Source organism: Pleuronectes platessa, chromosome 15, assembly GCF_947347685.1.
Source record: "Pleuronectes platessa chromosome 15, fPlePla1.1, whole genome shotgun sequence".
Taxonomy (NCBI): Eukaryota; Metazoa; Chordata; class Actinopteri; order Pleuronectiformes; family Pleuronectidae; genus Pleuronectes; species Pleuronectes platessa.
In genome coordinates, this window is record NC_070640.1 from 18,928,773 (window position 1) to 18,947,211 (window position 18,439).

The 18,439-nt window shown below is 43.8% G+C and overlaps 2 protein-coding genes across 7 annotated transcripts in view; one reads left to right on the forward strand and one right to left on the reverse strand.

Annotated features, from left to right (window-relative positions):
• Window positions 1–18,439, forward strand: part of supt4h1 (SPT4 homolog, DSIF elongation factor subunit) — a 115,992-nt gene that overhangs the window by 54,870 nt on the left and 42,683 nt on the right. The window lies entirely within an intron of this gene.
• Window positions 1–18,439, reverse strand: part of LOC128457309 (E3 ubiquitin-protein ligase RNF43) — a 79,395-nt gene that overhangs the window by 26,791 nt on the left and 34,165 nt on the right. For all 4 annotated transcript variants that reach the window (XM_053441957.1, XM_053441956.1, XM_053441955.1 and 1 more), the window contains exon 2: window positions 2,294–2,407. In XM_053441957.1, coding sequence (XP_053297932.1) covers window positions 2,294–2,407 — 114 coding nt within the window. The remainder of the gene's footprint in view (window positions 1–2,293; window positions 2,408–18,439) is intronic.

Genomic DNA, 18,439 nt, shown 5'->3' on the forward strand with positions numbered 1-18,439 from the left:
AAAACCACTGGAGCAGAGGAGGGTTTTGATTCATGCATTTGCATAGAGAAAGATGTATCTGAAGCAAAGATCGGTCGGAGGAAACAGTATGAAGTCTTGGTACTTTTTGGATTCTTCTGATTTGAAATGTTTAATACCTACAGTTTGTGTAAAGTTAACTAGATTAAGCAAACCAACAGCAACTTTTGCTGCATAGTTATTTGCTGACTTTTTGCTGTCACCTAACCTGTTACTTACAGGCTAGCCCACTTTATTGATAGGGCGGTTGTGGGTCAGGAGGTAGAGAGGGGCATCCACCAAGAAGGTTGGGTGATTCGATCCCTGACTCCTCAAATGTTTTTCTGAAGATACTGACCCCCAAATTGCCCTAATGACTGGGCCTAGAGGGGGTTTGCATGGTGTTATAGAAAAAGTGTTATATTAAGTGTTAAAGTGTACCAAGGCACTGTGTGAATGTGGTTCCATCCATTATCAATACCGTTTATCCTTTTGAGAGTCGGCGGGGAGCTGGAACCAATCCCGGCTGACAATGGGCGAGAGGCAGGGTACATCCTGGACATCCAGTCCATCACAGGGCCTGGATGTGTGTGTGTGTGTGTGAATGTGAACGTGACTTGTACTTTAAAGCGCTTTGAGTGGTTGATAAGACTGTAAAAGATCTATATGAATACAGGGGGCGATGCTTACAGGCCTAACCAACCACTTTAATTTGAGGGTATCTGGAGAATGTTCTCCTCCTAATTTGTCCAACTTTCCAGTATGTTCAGAGATGCTGTGAGACCCATCCAGTAAAACCAAGAGCAGCAGAGATATGTGCCAGATCACTGCCAATCAGCAGAGGAATCTCCCCACGCTGCTGGGGGTAGGAACCTCCGCAATCCCAAAATTCAAACAAGGGAAAACAATGAAATCTTATCCTTTATGGTACTGCGTTTTTGCCTTGTTTGGTTTACAGCCTATTCTGAGTGTGTGCGGTGCAACACGAACCCTCTGTGGCCGTCAGGGTATCTATAGATTAGTTGGGCGGCATCTACAGTCAGGCTAAACTGTAAACAAGTCCTATTGAGAGAGAGCGAGGCCGACCCACGCACCGCACATCCCAAAGCGTCTGATTCATCGCCTTCAAACGGCCAAGAGCAAACTCCTCAACAGCTGCATGATGAATCCCCAATAAATCCACTACGACCCGAAGCTTTGAATCTCACTGAGGAAGCAGGGATGCAGGTGGCTGGAGCGGAGTTTATTGCAACACATACTTTCCAGGCAACCAAAACAACAAGAAGGATGCCCCCCCTCGCTCCCTCGTCTTCCTCCCTCCTTCACTTCTGATTTCAAAGAGGATCTGCAGGGAGGGAGAAAGCACTCGGAAGCAGCAGCCTTTTGTCTGCGCGTTCTTTTGCAAGAGGGAGAGCCCGTGTTTTGTTTACGGGACAACACAGTGTTGCCATTAAGGCTTTAATCAAAACTGTTTTCCAGAGCCGGCCCTGAGTGACAGCCCTCTCTCCCGCCGGTCGGCTCCCACTGAGGGAGAGCGAGCGACAGGAGGAGGAAGAAAGGAGCTGGGAATTGTGGGAATGTCTCTACATCGTTGCCACGGCGGGAAGCTCCTAAACATGGCTTTAAATTAGGGGAAAAGAAAACACAGGCTAAAAAAAGGCGGTCGCCTAACTATACTCCTGCCTGCTAATTTGTCACCACTTGAAAAAACAGGGAAAAAATAGCAACAGTTTTAAATCATACTGCTTTAAAGTTAGTCTGTGTGTATGGTGTAAAACTTAAACATAACATCAACTCTGTTGCACTTATACATACATCTAAACCATTGTGGGTGGAATCTATGGAGCTCTGACTGCGCTCATATTAGAGGGGAGCAGAGACGTAGAGCACCAAGTGTCTGGTTCTGGCTGGCTGGCTGGGCTCGGACCAGTGACAGCTGCTGCTTGAAAGCCTCACATCCAAAGCCAGGGCTCACTGCCACTTGCTACATAGCAGTGCTGAGCTAAGCCCGTCCCCTCCTGTCCAAGCCCTCACTCTGAAAGATCAGTGTCCCGAACAAAACATTACACTCCTGCCAAATAATTCCCTCTAAAAACCATCTTGTCTTTAATGTCCGAATCCAAGAGCGGAAGGGATACTGCGGGAGAAAGACAAGATGGCGAGATGGTTTATCTGTCTGCTGCCGTGTCTGAGATGGGACGGGTTCATGGAGGGGGACGTCTCTTAGAGTTTTAATTGGGGAGTAATGCGTGAAACACTCAAAGCCACGTGTGTAAGTGAGTGTGTGTGTGTTTACCTTATCGAGCAGCGGCAAGCAGCGGGGTACCCTGTGCTCCAGCTTGACAATGGTGATGAAGTCACCCTCTTGCCGTTCATCCTCGCTTGTGTTGCACAATGACAACGGGTGATACTGCAAAGGAAGTGAAGGAGAGAGAGAAAAAGATTATGAGAGGAAAATTGGACAAGAGAAGCCTGAATGCCAAGGTACATAAACAGCACATCTGCAACTCCTTCCACCTCAGCACACTGACATTGCTCTGCTGAGCCAATCCAACATTTTTTATTTATCTATAATCCTAAAAATACTGAGACATTCTAGGGATTTGCTTTTTTTAAAACAATGCCAGCTATAAAAAGTTACATAAAACCTAATTTTTTCAATGATAATAATCTAAAACAGCTGAACACAGTGATAGATCCTCCTAAGACCAAGAGACAGGACAGAACAGAAATAACAGCTGCTATTTTTAACATCACTTAAAGGAGGTAAATACAATTTATAGATGTAGAAAGGAATAAAGATATTGTTCTCTGCTGAAAGGAGATGGAAACTGCAAACCAATGATAAGAACCATATCACACTGACATCTATCCATTCAGTACATTTTAAAACCCTTCGATTTTTACCCAAAACACCACATGTAACCTGCAGTCTGTGACCGTACACATATCAAAGATTGGACCATAACCAAGATTTAAAAGAATGTTTGAGACAACCATTCAAAAGACAGTCTAGACAGTGAATCCAAATCCGGTTTTCACGCCATCAGAACACAACAGTTGCACTTGATAGAAGCTTTTATGTGTTCAATTAAGGCGTTTCCTTCCCAGTTAAAATCAAGAGGAAAACTTTGGCACCCAACGTAATCAATTACATGGATGGTGATGTTCTCTCCAACTCAAAGCCTCGAGGACTGAAAGAATGGGAGATGGTTTTTTTGGGAGGAACATTTGATCCCCTCTGAAAGGCAGGAAATTCGTAGCTGCTGAAAGGCTGCATTTAAGAGCTCAAGGGATAGCGGTGGTGTTTGCAAGTCACAGGCAAGCTGTTACGGGTACGAGGGGTTGCACGGGAGTCGAGGAGGAAGCGAGGGGCTCCGGAGATACCCCCTGTGCTTCGCTAATTTGCTCACATGACATCAGTGCGAGCAACTGCCAGCACACCAATACTCCTGGATGACTCCTCTCATTGCTGCTCACAGATTTGCCCTGCTGCACCCTATTCTCTCTGCGCTCACCCACACACCAGCGGAGCGGTCCCACCCTGCCCTGCCCTGTCCTATGTAGGCCCGTTCTGGCCCGGCTCAGCCCCGTTGGGCCTCTTCATGTGGCTGTGGGCTGACTTCGTGGGGCTCCCCCTCATCTCACCCAGCGGAAATCCCTAAATTAAAAAGACCCAAGGGTGACATCAACAGCTGGCACGCCGGGGCCTGGGGAATTGACGTAATGTGCTGCAAAGGGCTGTTGCATGTCTGTCAGAAGAGGAGAGGAGGAAGAAGAGGACTGTGGGTGACCAGGGTGGGGCGGGGACATAAAAGCCAACATTAGATGTGGGGTCAGTAGGAGGGAAGCACATTGTCCAGGGACTGTGCAGGGCAGGCAACTCACAAACCACTTATAATTAATGTGACAAGTTAACCCAATGTTAATGATAAATCTTATTGAAAAAGCAGGTCACCAAATATATTAATGAGCTATATATCAATCATTTCCTACCAGCACTAGTTGTATCCCAGGGGGTATGTGAAAAAGTTTCTCAGCTGATTTTAAATGCATGCTATTTATGAATAATCATAAATATATCCCAATATTTTTGTCACAGTGCCCAAACTGTGCCAGATCACTAAGGCAAATTGCAAGTTGAAATTTGACATATTATCTGTTGAGGTATAATTAAATATACAATAAAAAACAAGTACAAATTTTGTTAATACATGAATCCAACCTGCAGTAATTTAACACTAAATACCAGTTTCTGTGCTGAATACAGCAAAACAGTCTCACCTCCACAATTAATTGTCTCTCCACGGCTGGGGCCAGGGACGCCCACAGTGACTGACTGATTTGCTTGACAAGGATTTACAGCAGCAGTCAAACATGGAGCATCACTTTGCCTTTGAATGTGTCCTGTAACCAGGTATTTTAATCTGTTTCTTCCTTATGCCCGAGCCTGTTTGCCTGTGTTTTCTTTGAGTTTTTAGTTTGTTTGTTTTGGCCTGGCTGCAAAACAGCTTACCTTGAGGCATTTTGTTTGACTCGATTTGAGGTAACTACAAGCTAACTGCAGGCTATGTTACATCTTGTCAGGGCCAGAGTAATATTAACCAGGGTAAGATGGGGATGTTCATGTTGCAATCAGAGCAACTATTTCAGTACACAGCTCAGGCACGAGATTCTGTGTTGTGATTTGGCCCAGTAGTTACTGGCCATGTAGGAAGCGGTGCCTGACTGGCATTGATTTTGCTTCCCAGCCCTAGAAGGGATGTGCGGGTACATCAGACAAAAAAAGCTCTGTGCCACCGCAGGGTCATATAGACTAAGGGGCTAAAACATCTTGGAATCAAATCTAAATACCTCCCTCTTACAAAGGGGAAGGTGAAATAGAAAAAACTTGGTTGAGGATTGTGGCCTTTGTAAACGCTTTGTGAATAACAGCCTCGATGCAAGAGGGAAGGCAGGCAGTGATGCAGCATGAGCCCCTGGACTGGGCTCCATGCTGCTCTGCCAGCGGCCTCTACCAGTCTTCATTTACTAGGCCCAAATTAGAGGACTAGAGTTGAGCTTGGCCCCTTAACGTAGAAAAAAATATACATTTGAATGACGAGTTTTCACTGATGCTATGACCTCTGCTCTTTTTCGCTGTAGCTTTGTGGGAAATGTGGGGAAAGAGCTAAACTCAGCGAGAGGAATCAGGTTTTACAACACTTATTTTTCAGGCTTACTTGATTGCGAGTGGATCTTTGTTGTGACATTAAACATGTTGATGCATGGGGCTGTACAATCATAGCTAATAAAGCAGATAATAATCCCAAAGCTGAGCCAAGCAGGCTCGGGAGGAGCGGCTGAGTTCAGTTTCTTCTGGCTTTCTGAGGCACAGCGTCAATGTTTTGCATCGTTGACAAGACTCAGCCTTATCTTCTATTTTAGATATGCCCACACCACTCACAATCAGATGGCTGTGAACGCTCTCTCTGTGTGCCACCACTGTTGCCATCCATCACTTAGAATCTAGCTGCCGCTGGACTATAAATGGCAACTAGGACAGACTGAAACTTCTTCATTTGGTTTTTGTATGGCCCTGAGAAAAAGGGGCCTGGGAAACCAAATCACTGAGTCTCCATTTCACAGGGACTAGTAACCACAGGGCACGCAAACAGTTCCCCACAGACTGTTAACAATGCTCACTCCTCCGTTCCTCCTCCTCATCTGTCTAGATCTGTTGCAAAACTGACGGGGACATGTCCCTTGGTTTCTTTGTAGCCACGATTAAAGGCATTCCTTTCCAGCTCAATCAAAGACAACCCCAAAAAATATTCCAAGGCAAGAATCTAACAGCCTCAAAAACAAATACATGGACAGAAAAAGGGGAAAATAAATAGTAGCTGCGGTGAGAAGTCAATAATATTTTTTTCCCCTTTGCTTAGCCCTGCAGAACTTCTTTTTTCATCTGCCAATAATCAGCAAGAGAGTTTTCTAGTTCATCTGTTGCCAGCAGGGAACCAGGCCCAGGCAGTTATGTCAGTGTGTTAGAGAGGGGGGCACAAAAAGAGCTTGCACCTCTCATCAAGCTCCACCACTCAATTACCAGCCATTCAGGAAGGTCAGGAAGGCTTCAGAGGAGCTTTTGGCTGCATATGCAACATTATCATAAAGAAGCAGATTGGTTAAAGAGGGGATGAAGGAAATATTTCAGTATGTGATTATTCTATCATACAATATAAATCAAGACTCCGAGTCACAAGGGCAAAAGGATTCTTAAATGGAGCTCTGCCCTATGGCCTGGAAAGCCTGCCAGGTTAGTACACATCAGGGGAAGGATTGAATCAACCCTGTAAGCTCACACACACACACACACACACACACACACACACATACACCCCCCCCCCCCCACCCCACACACACACACACACGTGAATTCACACAAATGCACATACTATCTGTTGCCTGCGTTCATGATTTACTGAGTGACTCAGCCTCCCACGTCTGGACTCTATATCTAATGAAATCTCTTTGTCTGTCTCGTTCTTTTGAAACCCCACCATTAAAGACGCACCTGCTCAGTACACTGCACAAGTACACACACACACACACACACACACACACACACTTATATTCTGCATAAAAAGTAGCGTGAGAAAAGGGCCCTGCATTAGTTTTATGAAAGCTCACCAAAAATTGCTCTAATTGTGCTGTATAATTAGACTAGAACATTCCCGAATGTAAAATCCAATATTGTGAAATTGTTTTGATTCTCTCTCAAACACGCATACTGAAGGTTCCAATAACGCAACCCAAGTTCTGTCCTTCTCACGATGTGTTGTCCCTGAAGGTGTGAATCAAAGCCTTTTTCTTTTTCAACTTGGCAACAAACTCTAAAACGGTAGCAAAAGTTTTTTTTTCTAAGTGGTGGGATCGCGGTTGCCTAGAAGACTAGTAATTAGTGCTAGAAGATTAGTAATAGATAAAATAGATTGGAATCTGATTGCCCAGGTAACTGAGCAACTCTTACTGCGGATCCCTCCTGAGATTTGGCCAATGTGTGCGTGTTTGTTACGGGATGAGGGGACCTGAGGTGAAAGGACACGTTGAGGTACTGACCCCTTGCACACGTCAGGTAGTGGGTCTTCCAGTGTATGAGAGTTTGTGTAAAGAACGCAGGTTAATGAGTGAGAGCGCCGCTATGTAATGTTGCTAGAGGCGCTTGAGCATGTGCTTGCATGTGGACATAATGTGTATGTGCATGATGAGGCTGAATCTGCCGATATATTGGAGCAAAAAGTTCTTCTGTGGTCCTGCAGGGTACGGGAGTGTGTCTCTTGATCTCAGCAGTCACTTCAAGGGGGGCGCTCAAAGCCTAGGCACCAGGCCTTTTCTCAAATATCATATCCGCTCTTGGACCATTATTCAAGCAACGCTGGTTTCTACATACACATTGAGGTCCAGCTCTCTGTGCCACAGATGACACAGATACACACTCCTCATACCACACTCCTCAATCAAACAGGCCTGTATCTCAAGACCCTACACTAAGTAGATTTACATGAAAGGCTGCTATAGTGATGCCGGACTGCCCTGGTGCCAAGGGAGTGGAGCAGAGGGTTTCTCTCTGTTGGAGCATCTGGAAAAGTCGGCTCTGAGGCCATCGCCTTCTCTCTTTGCAAATGCAAACGAACAGGACGCATTACTGCTTTAGTCCTGTCAAAACAAAAGGCGTGTCATCTTTCCCCCAGGTTTATTGACAGTGTCAGCCCCATATCCAGTAACGGTTACCACAGAGAATGACTTGAGGGAAACGTGATCCTATAATGAGGCCCAAATAATTACCACCAGCCCCAAATTTGCCCGGGCGCTTTCTTTAAGTAGCAGTGCCCCCCCCCCCCCCCCCCCCCCCCAACTCCTGGGTCGTCAGACTGTCTCTGTTCTATAAAAGGGATTAGATGTAGAAGAAAGAACCTGGAGAGGGAAGAGGAGTTGTTCTTCAAGAAAGGGAAATGAGGAAAGAGCTAAGTACTTATATTGGTGGAATACCAGATGAGGAAATATATTTCACATTTTTATTGATGCAGCATACTGTACATCAACAGGCCACAGCATTAATAATAATTACGGTTTTAAAGTTGCGGTTGATGGCTGTATTACTGCAGACCATTGATGCATGGCATCTTACATTTACTCCAATTCATCTGTTGCAAGTTTTTCATTGCCCTTCTCACTTGCTTTATCCCTTGTTTCTAGAAGACATGTCAAACTCAAAGCTCTTGGCACAATCACATCCCGTCTGTTGGAGGATATATATTTATCTTAAAATATTGCCCTTCATATTCATTACATTACATATCATTTAGCTGACGCTTTTATTCAAAGCAACGTACGATAAGTGGATTCAACCGTGCTAAATGTAATATAATTCTGAAAATGTATTTTATTTAAACACCATAGTTGACGATGGTTATTATACATTGTCTTCTTAACCAAGGTGTAGTTGGAAGATATGTGTCTTTAGCCTGCGTCGTAAGACTTTCTGCTGTCCTGATGCCAATGGGGAGCTCGTTCCACCATTTGGCAGCCCAGGACAGCAAACAGTTGTGATTTTGTTGAGTGGCTAGGTGTCCCTTGCAGTGAGGGAGCTATAAGCTGATTGGCCGATGTAGAGCTGAGTGGACGGGCCGGGATGTAAGGTTTAACCACATGTCCTGGATGTAAACTGGACCCGATCCGTTTGCAGCACGTGCAAGTACTAGTCTTGAAGCGAATGAGGCCAGCCACTGGTAACCAGTGAGGGGAGCGGAGGAGCTTTGTAGTGTGATTGAACTTAGGTTGGTTAAAGACCAGTCGAGCTGCTGCATTCTGGAAGAACTGCAGAGGTGGGATGGCACTAGCAGGCAGACCAGCCAGGAGGGAGTTGTAGTAGTCTAGGCGTGAGATGACCAGAGTCTGGACCATAACCTGTGTTGCCTTCTGAGTGAGAACTGGATGTATTCTCCTGATGTTGTGCGGCACGTATCTACACGAGCGGGTGGTTAGGGTTGTTATTCTCCACCACATAAGTACTACAAGTCCCAACAATGCACTCCAACATCCTGTGTTGTCAAAACTGTAAATCATGTGCATTTACGCTACTTCTGACAAGCTCATCAGCAGCCCAGATTACTTCCATCAAGACAGTTATTAACTAGCTAGCTTGTTACCAATCCAGCCAAAAGCGATGCTTCATCACAAAGTGAAAAAAAAGGTGCTTTTAATAGGTGGAATATAGATGTTTGCAGTCCCAAGTTAACCAGAACATATAATGTTCAGTATATTTTGGTCTAAATTAAAAAACATTCGTTTTACTTTTAGTTCAGGAGTTGCGTGCCAGTGATGTACATGTATAATGTATCAAAAGTTCAACTGGGATGGAACTTGATGACCAGGGCCTCAAATGGCTAATGGTCTGTATTTATATAGCACTTTTCTAGTCTTGATAATCACTCAAAGAGATTGACGGTCCAGTTTTGGAATCCACCCACATTCATAAAGCGCTTCTATGTGCAGCACTTTCTCTATCACACATCATTTGTGCACAGCCATCAGGGGACGACCAGCTCTACCTCCCTGAGCCAAAGCCTCAGTGAGTAAGCCAACGCCCCAAAGTAACATTTTTCCAAAGCGTCAGTTTGTCACAAAGAGCAGAATGCTTGAGCAAGTTGTTTTGTGCATTGTCATCATCAGCACCATTAGACATCAGATGCCTTGCCAAAGAGTTTAAGCCATCACAATGGAGATATTGGTGTGATTTAAAGTATGTGTTCCGTAATTCAATGTGGCCGTTGAAATATCCTTTTTAAAAATTTTAATTACTTTTGATAAGAAAAAGGTGTGTTTTAATGCGCAGTTGTCATAAACAAATGGACCAATGCTTACGAGCCTGTTCACGGAGCCAACTCTAGTTTCACTGTTCCAATCATGCGACATGCCTCACTCTCCACACTCCTCTATCATACAGGTCCTCCCAATATGTCCTTTCTAATTCACCTCCAAAGATTTCCCATCTCACCCATTGCTCATCAATTCCCCTGCTGCCCTGCGTAAGTATCAACACGTACTGATTCAGCACCTCAATCAAGATATGGGATGCGGTTAGAGCCTAGAGGCCAAACTCTTAACTATGTTCTGCTGCTGCCATAAACATTTCAAATAATGAGATATCTGACTGAAATATACATTATGTTCTTCTATCGAATCGCAAACACTTAGTTGCAGAGTGCATGAGCACAACAAATTTTCTCTAACTTAGTGCCATGAAGCACATTACATATTGGTACTTTTTAGTTCTCATTATTTGTATGACTGCCACAGCGAGTTGTAGCAGAATTACCTCACTGTGTCCCTGGTGCCAAGGTGTTCACAGTCACTCAAGAGACAAAATATATTAGCGGTACTGGGATCAGCGTGGAAACAGTTTAAAGATGGAGCCCTGTGTGCTCTTCACATTCCCTGCACAGTTTCTGTTGCCTTACAAATACACACACAAACACACACGAACACACACGAACACACACACAAACACACACACACACACACACACCCAACAACAAGGCCACTCCATCAGCCTCAGGCCAGTGCTACACTATACATTTCAAAGCTCTGAGTTAAACATAAACACAGCACTTCCCTGTCATAACAAGTCAGTGGCTTGGTAACCCAGCAGTTTGTTAGTATTGCAGTGATCCTTCTTCTCCCTAGACACGGGGGCCACATCCACACGTCCTCCAGGCTTCCTCCGGCCTGTCCCCGGCCCGCAGGACGACTCACATATTCTCTCAGGTTCCACACCATCAGTTAGAGAGAAAACCTACACTTTTCTATGTGCCTAATTACTTAAGGTTGGGAACCTAAGGGTCCGCCGCATGGAAAGAGATTAGCCAGGGGAATGTTGAAAGGCTTTTACAGATGGGAACTCCAAATTATAGAATGGGAGACAAAGAGAAACAAAAGAGAGACAAAGGGGAAATGTGATGTGCACAGAAGGGACGAGCCCGGTGCCATAAGGTCATACGGTCTGTGCCCTATACTGTGCACAGTGAGTTACTTAATGGATCTTCTTCATTTAAAGCCACCCTTTCTGGTCTGGAGTATTAAGATTAAGACTAATTTCAGAGACGCTGAAATAGAGATTGTTTGTAAGCAAGATTAAGCACAAGCTAACGGCGCATTTCTAGGAGACTTGGACGAACTCCTCAAATTTCAATGCTGATCTAGATTTTCTTTCAAGGGTTGGAACTTAATTAAAAATAGCAGGAATTTTTTCGGGGAGATATATTTAAGAATGAGCACAATTTGGTACAACTAAATTGTATTTAAGGGGACTGCTGGGCCTTGATAGTGCTGTGTGCACTGAGCACACAGCACGATCAAGGCTCATTATCAATTTTATGTGCTTTACATAATAAACATAATTAATACCTGCTTGCATCTCTGAGTGGCTGTAATGAGGAGCAAAATTGCTTTGAGCTATCTGCTAACATCATGTTAAATACAAATAATAATGTTAACATGCAGATGCTTGACTTTTTTTTCTACTGTCATCATCTTGGTCAAGATCAACATTAACTAGTTAGCAAGCTGATTGAGGGGTCATTTGTTTTGTGGGTATTCTTTGATCACATGATGATCTTGCTCGAGGAAAGGTACAAAGTCATCAGGATTCATCACCTGGCAACATGTACAAATGTATATGATGCGATATAACAGTCCAGACCAGTGGTGCACGAACAGACCAATTACAACCATGCTGCCACAATGGCTGAAAGCACATGTGACCTACCCCAAACAGGGCTCATTTACACACATACAAACTGATGCTGTCACTGATCAAAATAAAACTTCAGCTTAGGACTGAAAAGTCATACTGGACAAACAGTGAGGGGCACCAGCAGAGAGTTTCAGTGTGGATCTCTTTAACAAGAGACAGGTGCCTTTTTAACATGCTTGCACATAAAATAAGCTGCTGCTGGGGGGGGTTAGGACCCCCTCTTTTATTTGCGAATGCAATGTCCCCCCTGGAACCCACCAACATGTCCCTTTTGTAGCTTTTGTAGTCCTTGAAAAAAGAGGCATTATCCATGTTCATGCAGCTCTGTGTGAAAACAGGAACAGACTGAAACCCCTCGTGAAAGTCGAACTAAACAGCTGCAATGAACAGAGAGCACAGTTGCGTTTGAACAACGCGAACATAAGTTTCTCTATACTGGCGCCAGAGCATCACCACACATTTTTTTTACTAACAAGTAGAATACATTTTAAGTGTTATTTTAATTTGAATGTACTCTTTTTGATTTATTCACTGGCACTTTATATTCATGTTGTGGAATAATTTTAATCATATTTGAGATAAAAATCCTGGCATGTGGCTCTGTACTGTCTGTCATATATAATACTGTTTTTCATCTTTTCTACAAATTGGCAGCCGGTGTGTTTCACCTGTCGGCTGCAGCACACAATTCAAAAGAAATCACTCCAAATGGCTTCAGTCACTGAGAAAGAGTTCAGGTATATGCCATAAATCATTTTCCTGAAATGCCCTCCGAGGCATCCCCATCCTCCCATCTGCACCGAGCAAATGACAGACAAAAACTGACTCAACCAACTGACTTCCTCTTTTTTCCCCTTCATGCTTGATTCTTTTAACATCTGTCCATATGTGTGTATACTTTGAAATGATTTCAATACCAAACAAGTCATGTTGTAGCTTGCTCAGCCTTGAATCGAGTTTTTGTGCAAGGGGGATATTCGTCATTAAATAAATCAGCTTACTCAACTGTGTTTAGAAAATAAACACCCATCCAGTGTCGGCCATTAATCATTTTAAATTTTTCGGGGGGGGGGGGGGGGACATCCTCTGTCCTTAACCCTCGACTCAGGAGATTAAAAAAAAAAGTCTCGGCGGTGCAGTTGTCAATGCCTTTGATATACTGTCATGGAAGATCTCTAATTAAATCCAGAGGAGGATCCCGTGGACAGAAACAGAAACACATCAAGATATTTCTCCGTGGAAGTCAGTGTCTGCCCCATTCTGCCACTCAATCCCACAGGGAATCCCATAATCACCTGTGGCCGATGTCGGAGAAATGTAGTCATAAAGGCAAAGAGCGAGTAAACACAACAGCTAAATGAAGGGCTTTTATGTGTTATTTGTAATCTTTGCAAATGTTTATATGACCTTATTGCCCGGGCACATACAAATGCGGCATCCTTAGCAACCTCACCAGTAAACAGTCACGAAAACATCAGCGGAGAGCTCGTCTGATGTGGCCGCTGACTGCTTGCGACACACCTTGTAATTGGCAACATAATTGTTTTCTTTTTCGTTGCTATATTTCACTCTGGCTCGGAGGCAGCCATCGCAGCAGCCTGATTTGTGGTCAGGGAACGCTGGGAGAGCTTTCAAGAGATGGGCTGACAGTTGTGCATCTGGATATCTACCCGAGTCCATCAATGGACTGGGGGGAGGAAAAGAACATTAGAGAGGAGGAAGGCTGGGAGGCAGAATCTCCTGCCCCCCTGCGGTGCTGAGTTGCAAGGATCCTTCCCTCCTCCTCCTCCTCCTCTCCCCTCCTTTTCCCTGAAGTTGCCCTGCATGCAGTGTCCTTGTGTTGTTTTAACGGTCACACTGAGTGTACAGTTGTGTGTACAGAAGCATGTATGTACCATAGGGGCAGGGGTGGAGGGTGGGGCGGCGGAGTAAATTTTGGTGGGCACAAAGCCAGCAGCACGGAGCTCCTTGTGGAATGCTGTGGAAAAATGAGACAGAGGAATGCAGACTCCACAGAGCAGTGTAAACAGGCCGGGCTGAGAGAATGCTGCCATGTCGCTTTGAAGTCGCTTCATCTCCCTATCACACACACACACACACACACACACACACATGCACACGCACGCGCACACACTCCCACACAACCTACTGTACTTGCTTTGTGATTAACAAAGACAGCATGATTTTGAAAATAGTGCACCATCAGTTCAGCTTTGTTTAGGTGGTGACATGAATGCGACCTCAGCATGTGCAGTACATGTGCATAGTCCCAGCTTCATGTCTGCCAGGCCTGAACACATCACACTATTTATTACTAGAACACAGATGCACTCGTTTCAACACATGAGCGCATTTATGCACCCACGCAGATGCCTGTGCAGTCACATACAGAACACACACACACACACACACACACAAACATATACAGGAGCTCACACCTGCTCTCCCTCTGCGAGCTCTTCACTTCCAGCCCTGATGACGACAGAGAATTTTATGAGGCGAGTCCGCCTCCTCGCTCCTCAGACTCTCCCTCCCTCCTTCCCTCCAGTCCCATCCACTCCTCCTCGTCCTGCTTCAATATGGCCTTTCAACATCTTTGTTGAGCATGTGGCAGTGATATCAGGCTAAGAATGCCTCCAGTGTAGACAGTAGACACACAGGCACCGGAGCCTCTACCTCAGCGTCTCAGCCAGCAGGCTGAGGAATCCACTCAAGTGGGCAGGTAAACACTGCTGCCCTTTGGAACGTCACTCTCCCTTACTACCTGTGTGCGTGCGGGTGAGAGTGTTTCACTGTAGACGTGAGCAAAGCTTTATTTCAAAACTACTTTCGATTTGGTTGGTGATGGAAAAAAGGAAGTAAAAAAAAGAAAGAATGTAGATGTAATGAAAAGACAAAAAATATAATTGTATTTGTAATTATTCGCTTATATTTGTGTTTTTGTCTTTGAGTATCGTTAAAAGCCTTAACCAGAGGTTAAATGAAGGTGTATCACAGCACTGTCTATTGGTATGTTTATCATTTTAAATTAATTCAAATGATGGCTGATTTGTTGCCATCTTTGTTTCTAACCATTATCTATCCAGTAGATGAGAACATTTTGAAACCAACACAGTTGCACATATTCACACCTAAATGCTTCCCAGTACAACCTCAGCGTGTAGAGGCAGGTGGAGTTGCTGTAATAATGGTCTAACTCAAAGGTAGAGGTGGTAATGAGGGAGGGGCAAGTGCAGCTTTTTGCTCAGATTTATCCTGCCCATTTGGGAGTTGAACCGGCAACCAAATCAGTGTAATGTCTAAAATATGTCGATACAGTTCTGTTTCCCTTTATATGCATCATGGTGCATTAGCTTTGCACAAACCAGACTGTTGGTCAAGCAGAGGATGTTTACAGTTTGAGGCTGTGCTTACCATTGGTCTTAAGATGATGGTAACTCACCAGCTGAGTTTACTTGTCAAACTCACAGTTGCAAACACAAACAAACAGACAATAATTTCCCCAATTTACTGAACTAAGTTCCTCATCAGACAAACCGTACACTGCATTAGATTGAGAGATTTTATTAATTAATACAAAATAAACGTTGGTTCTACAGTGCCTTTTCAAACCAGAGTTACAAGGAACTTCCTCTGCAGATAGACCAGAAATCATAGGAAAGCCAGATCATACTCAGCAATGCAATCATACAAACAAAATTATCTAAAAATATTACTATATTAAATAAAACATTTTAAACTATAAAAGTGCCAGTTCAGTACGAGTTTTTAAGCAGGTTTTAAACAGAGTCACTGATTCAGCTGATGTGATGTTGAGTTTGTTCCACAGTGTTGGAGCTAAAAACATAAAGCATATCCCTTTTGTTTGAGGGATCGTGGGAAATCTGTTGCTGATCAGGAGACAGTGTAGTTCAGCTACAGGACTGGAGTGATATGTTCTCTATTTTAATTAAATCAAGTGATGAAACCTGTACCAAGTAGTTCAGGTTAGTCTCACACGGAGAATGAGGATCTGAGGATCCTCTAGCAATCAAACAAATAAATGGTAATCTTCCAGTTGTCCCGTTTTTTCATTTGTGGAACAAACTCAAGACAAATTCCAACGAATAAATCGTTATATATATGATCTGTGTTTAATGTGATCTGCTGCAGCTCAAGCTGTGGTGAGTTTTAAGAATGCCCTCTGCTGGACCACAAGGCGAGCTGCTTCAGATGATCTCATGCAATCTGACCAGGTCGTTACAGTTCAGAATATTGTTTTCTTATGTTTGAACGAATGTTTGAATTTTTGATAAAAATACGGCAGCCTTAGTAAACACATGACAAACAGTGCTTATGTTCAGAGACAGATACAGCAGCACACACTCAACCCCACAACCACGCAACACTCAACACATCTATATAAACAGTCATAAAAGTCGCTATAGTGTATATACACATAAATCACTTGTCCTATTTGGAAACAGTGTGTATACAGTACAAACACAGACACTAACAAAGTAAAGCTGAGCCGTGGCTGCTGCAGCTGCAGGATTTCTTTTTCACAGAGCCGTGCCACCTTAGTAGTAAGAACCTGAAGGTGTTTGAACATCAGCGGCTGTCCCGAGCCCGATGAATGAACTCTGAGCATTCACCTACTGTACTTCTGTCTCGGCGCCAGTGTAAAATAAACTATTTAGATAGTGCAACATGCAAGACATGCTCAAAATGGCTCAAAACAAAACGGCTATTATTTAGACATCATCCTCATTAAATTATATTTGGCGCATAATTACAGAAGGGGAAGTGAATGTTAAGCGTAGTGAGCCTCAAACAACGAAACACAAGACGTCCTTGTACCGCAGCGGCAACATTACAGTGCTTTACGTCCTACTTTAAAGAGCACTCTTCCACTCTATGCTATGTTTTCTGCGGGATAAAAGGTAGGAGAGCCCGGAACAGAGCGTGGCCTGTCATCACCGCTGCGCTGTCATATCATAGGGAAGCTTTTAAATTGGTACTTCTGCTGCCTGGCAGGGTCGGTCGGCTAGTGTTTTCTGGTAGCCGCTAGATAAATCTCTTTAGCAGGGAGAGTCAAGTCTGTGATTTAGGGGCCAGCCGACGCCACAAGTAGGCACTGCTCCGCAACTCCGAGACCTCGGTCAGGTGGCTAAGGTGCATGAAACCCCAGCAGCAGTTCATCTACCTCAGCCCACTCTCCTCCTCCTAACCTGGAAGCTCTGGGGGCCTGCAGACAAAACATTCCTGTTTTTCTGCAGATTCTTGGCAGCAGCAGAGAAGAAGGCCTCCTGATTCAGTAACAGGAAAACACAGACTGGGCTGGAGTTTAGCGTGCATTTTTTCCTTTTTTACTATCATTGGCGGGTATTCATCGTAAACAGAGATTCGTAATCCTCAGTGTTGTGTGCGCTGTAGAGAAGAGAGCGGGTATGTCCCTCACAGAGAGCGTGCGTTCTGCAGACTTTTAGCCTTTGGCAAATGACTAAACCAGTCTGGGGTCTGTTACACTGAGCATGATATTGTTGTCTGGATGTTACAGAGCAGCACAACGTGAGCACACAACTCACAACACATTATGTTTTATCTATTTATTAATGAAATGATGAAAAATACTTCTAAATTGTCTTATTGCAAAATGTGATGCAAAAATATTGGGACTACATTTCAAGAATGCTGAAAAATGTGAACGTTGAGAAGAAGTTTCATAAAACTATGGGTTTAAGAGCTGCTCCACATATTTTTACAAGGAGGATATAGAGGAGAATGTGGCATTAAAAAATGACAAATCTATAGCATGAGAGCAGAAATATAGTTATTATGATTATTAATTCACTGTTTTCAGACTTTTACTCAGACACAATAGAAAAATTAAAGTATTTACCAAGCTTTAAGAAAACTTTTCTACAATGATGATCTGAATACATGGTTATCTGCAGCATTCCAGCTTATTAATAATAACCAAAATATAAAAGCTGTGGCCTTAGGAATGTTTCAGAATTTAGATGCGGCTTAAAAGCACTGGCAGAGTGGGAGACTTGTTGGTGAGGTGTAGTTTATCATGTGTGGGAAAACTGTAAAATATTTTATATCAGATTATCTGCAATTAGAGATGTCGATGACACAGCTGATAACTGTACAATGAATCATCTTTACATCAGTGAATCATCCTTATATCATAATCTCTCACTTTTCTGTTTGAATCCCATTCTAAAACAAACATTTGCAGTTACCTTAGGAACCTCTCTTATATAAGCTTTATATTTGATTCACTACATCCTCTCATTGTTAAAAAATGTCAGACCATGGAACAAAAATTACGTTGTGAATAATTTTGCCCAGTATCTCTTTTCAAGTCAAACACTCATGAATGACATTCCTTTACAACACAAAGGAATTCAAAATTCCACTGAGGCATTCTGTGGTTATAGCCTACAGCGAGGTCAGGGGGGTCCCTCACACGAACAGGACCCTGCTGAAGGAGACGAGCACATTCATTGAGACAGATTGACTCATCTTTACAATGCAGACCTGGCCTGCCCCGCAACCTGATCTAGTAGCCTTCCAGAGTCACTCAGCAGCCTCACATTGGACCTTTACACTTCCTCTGCTGGGTCTCCTTCCTCTGGCCCCGAGGGGCAGGGGACCATG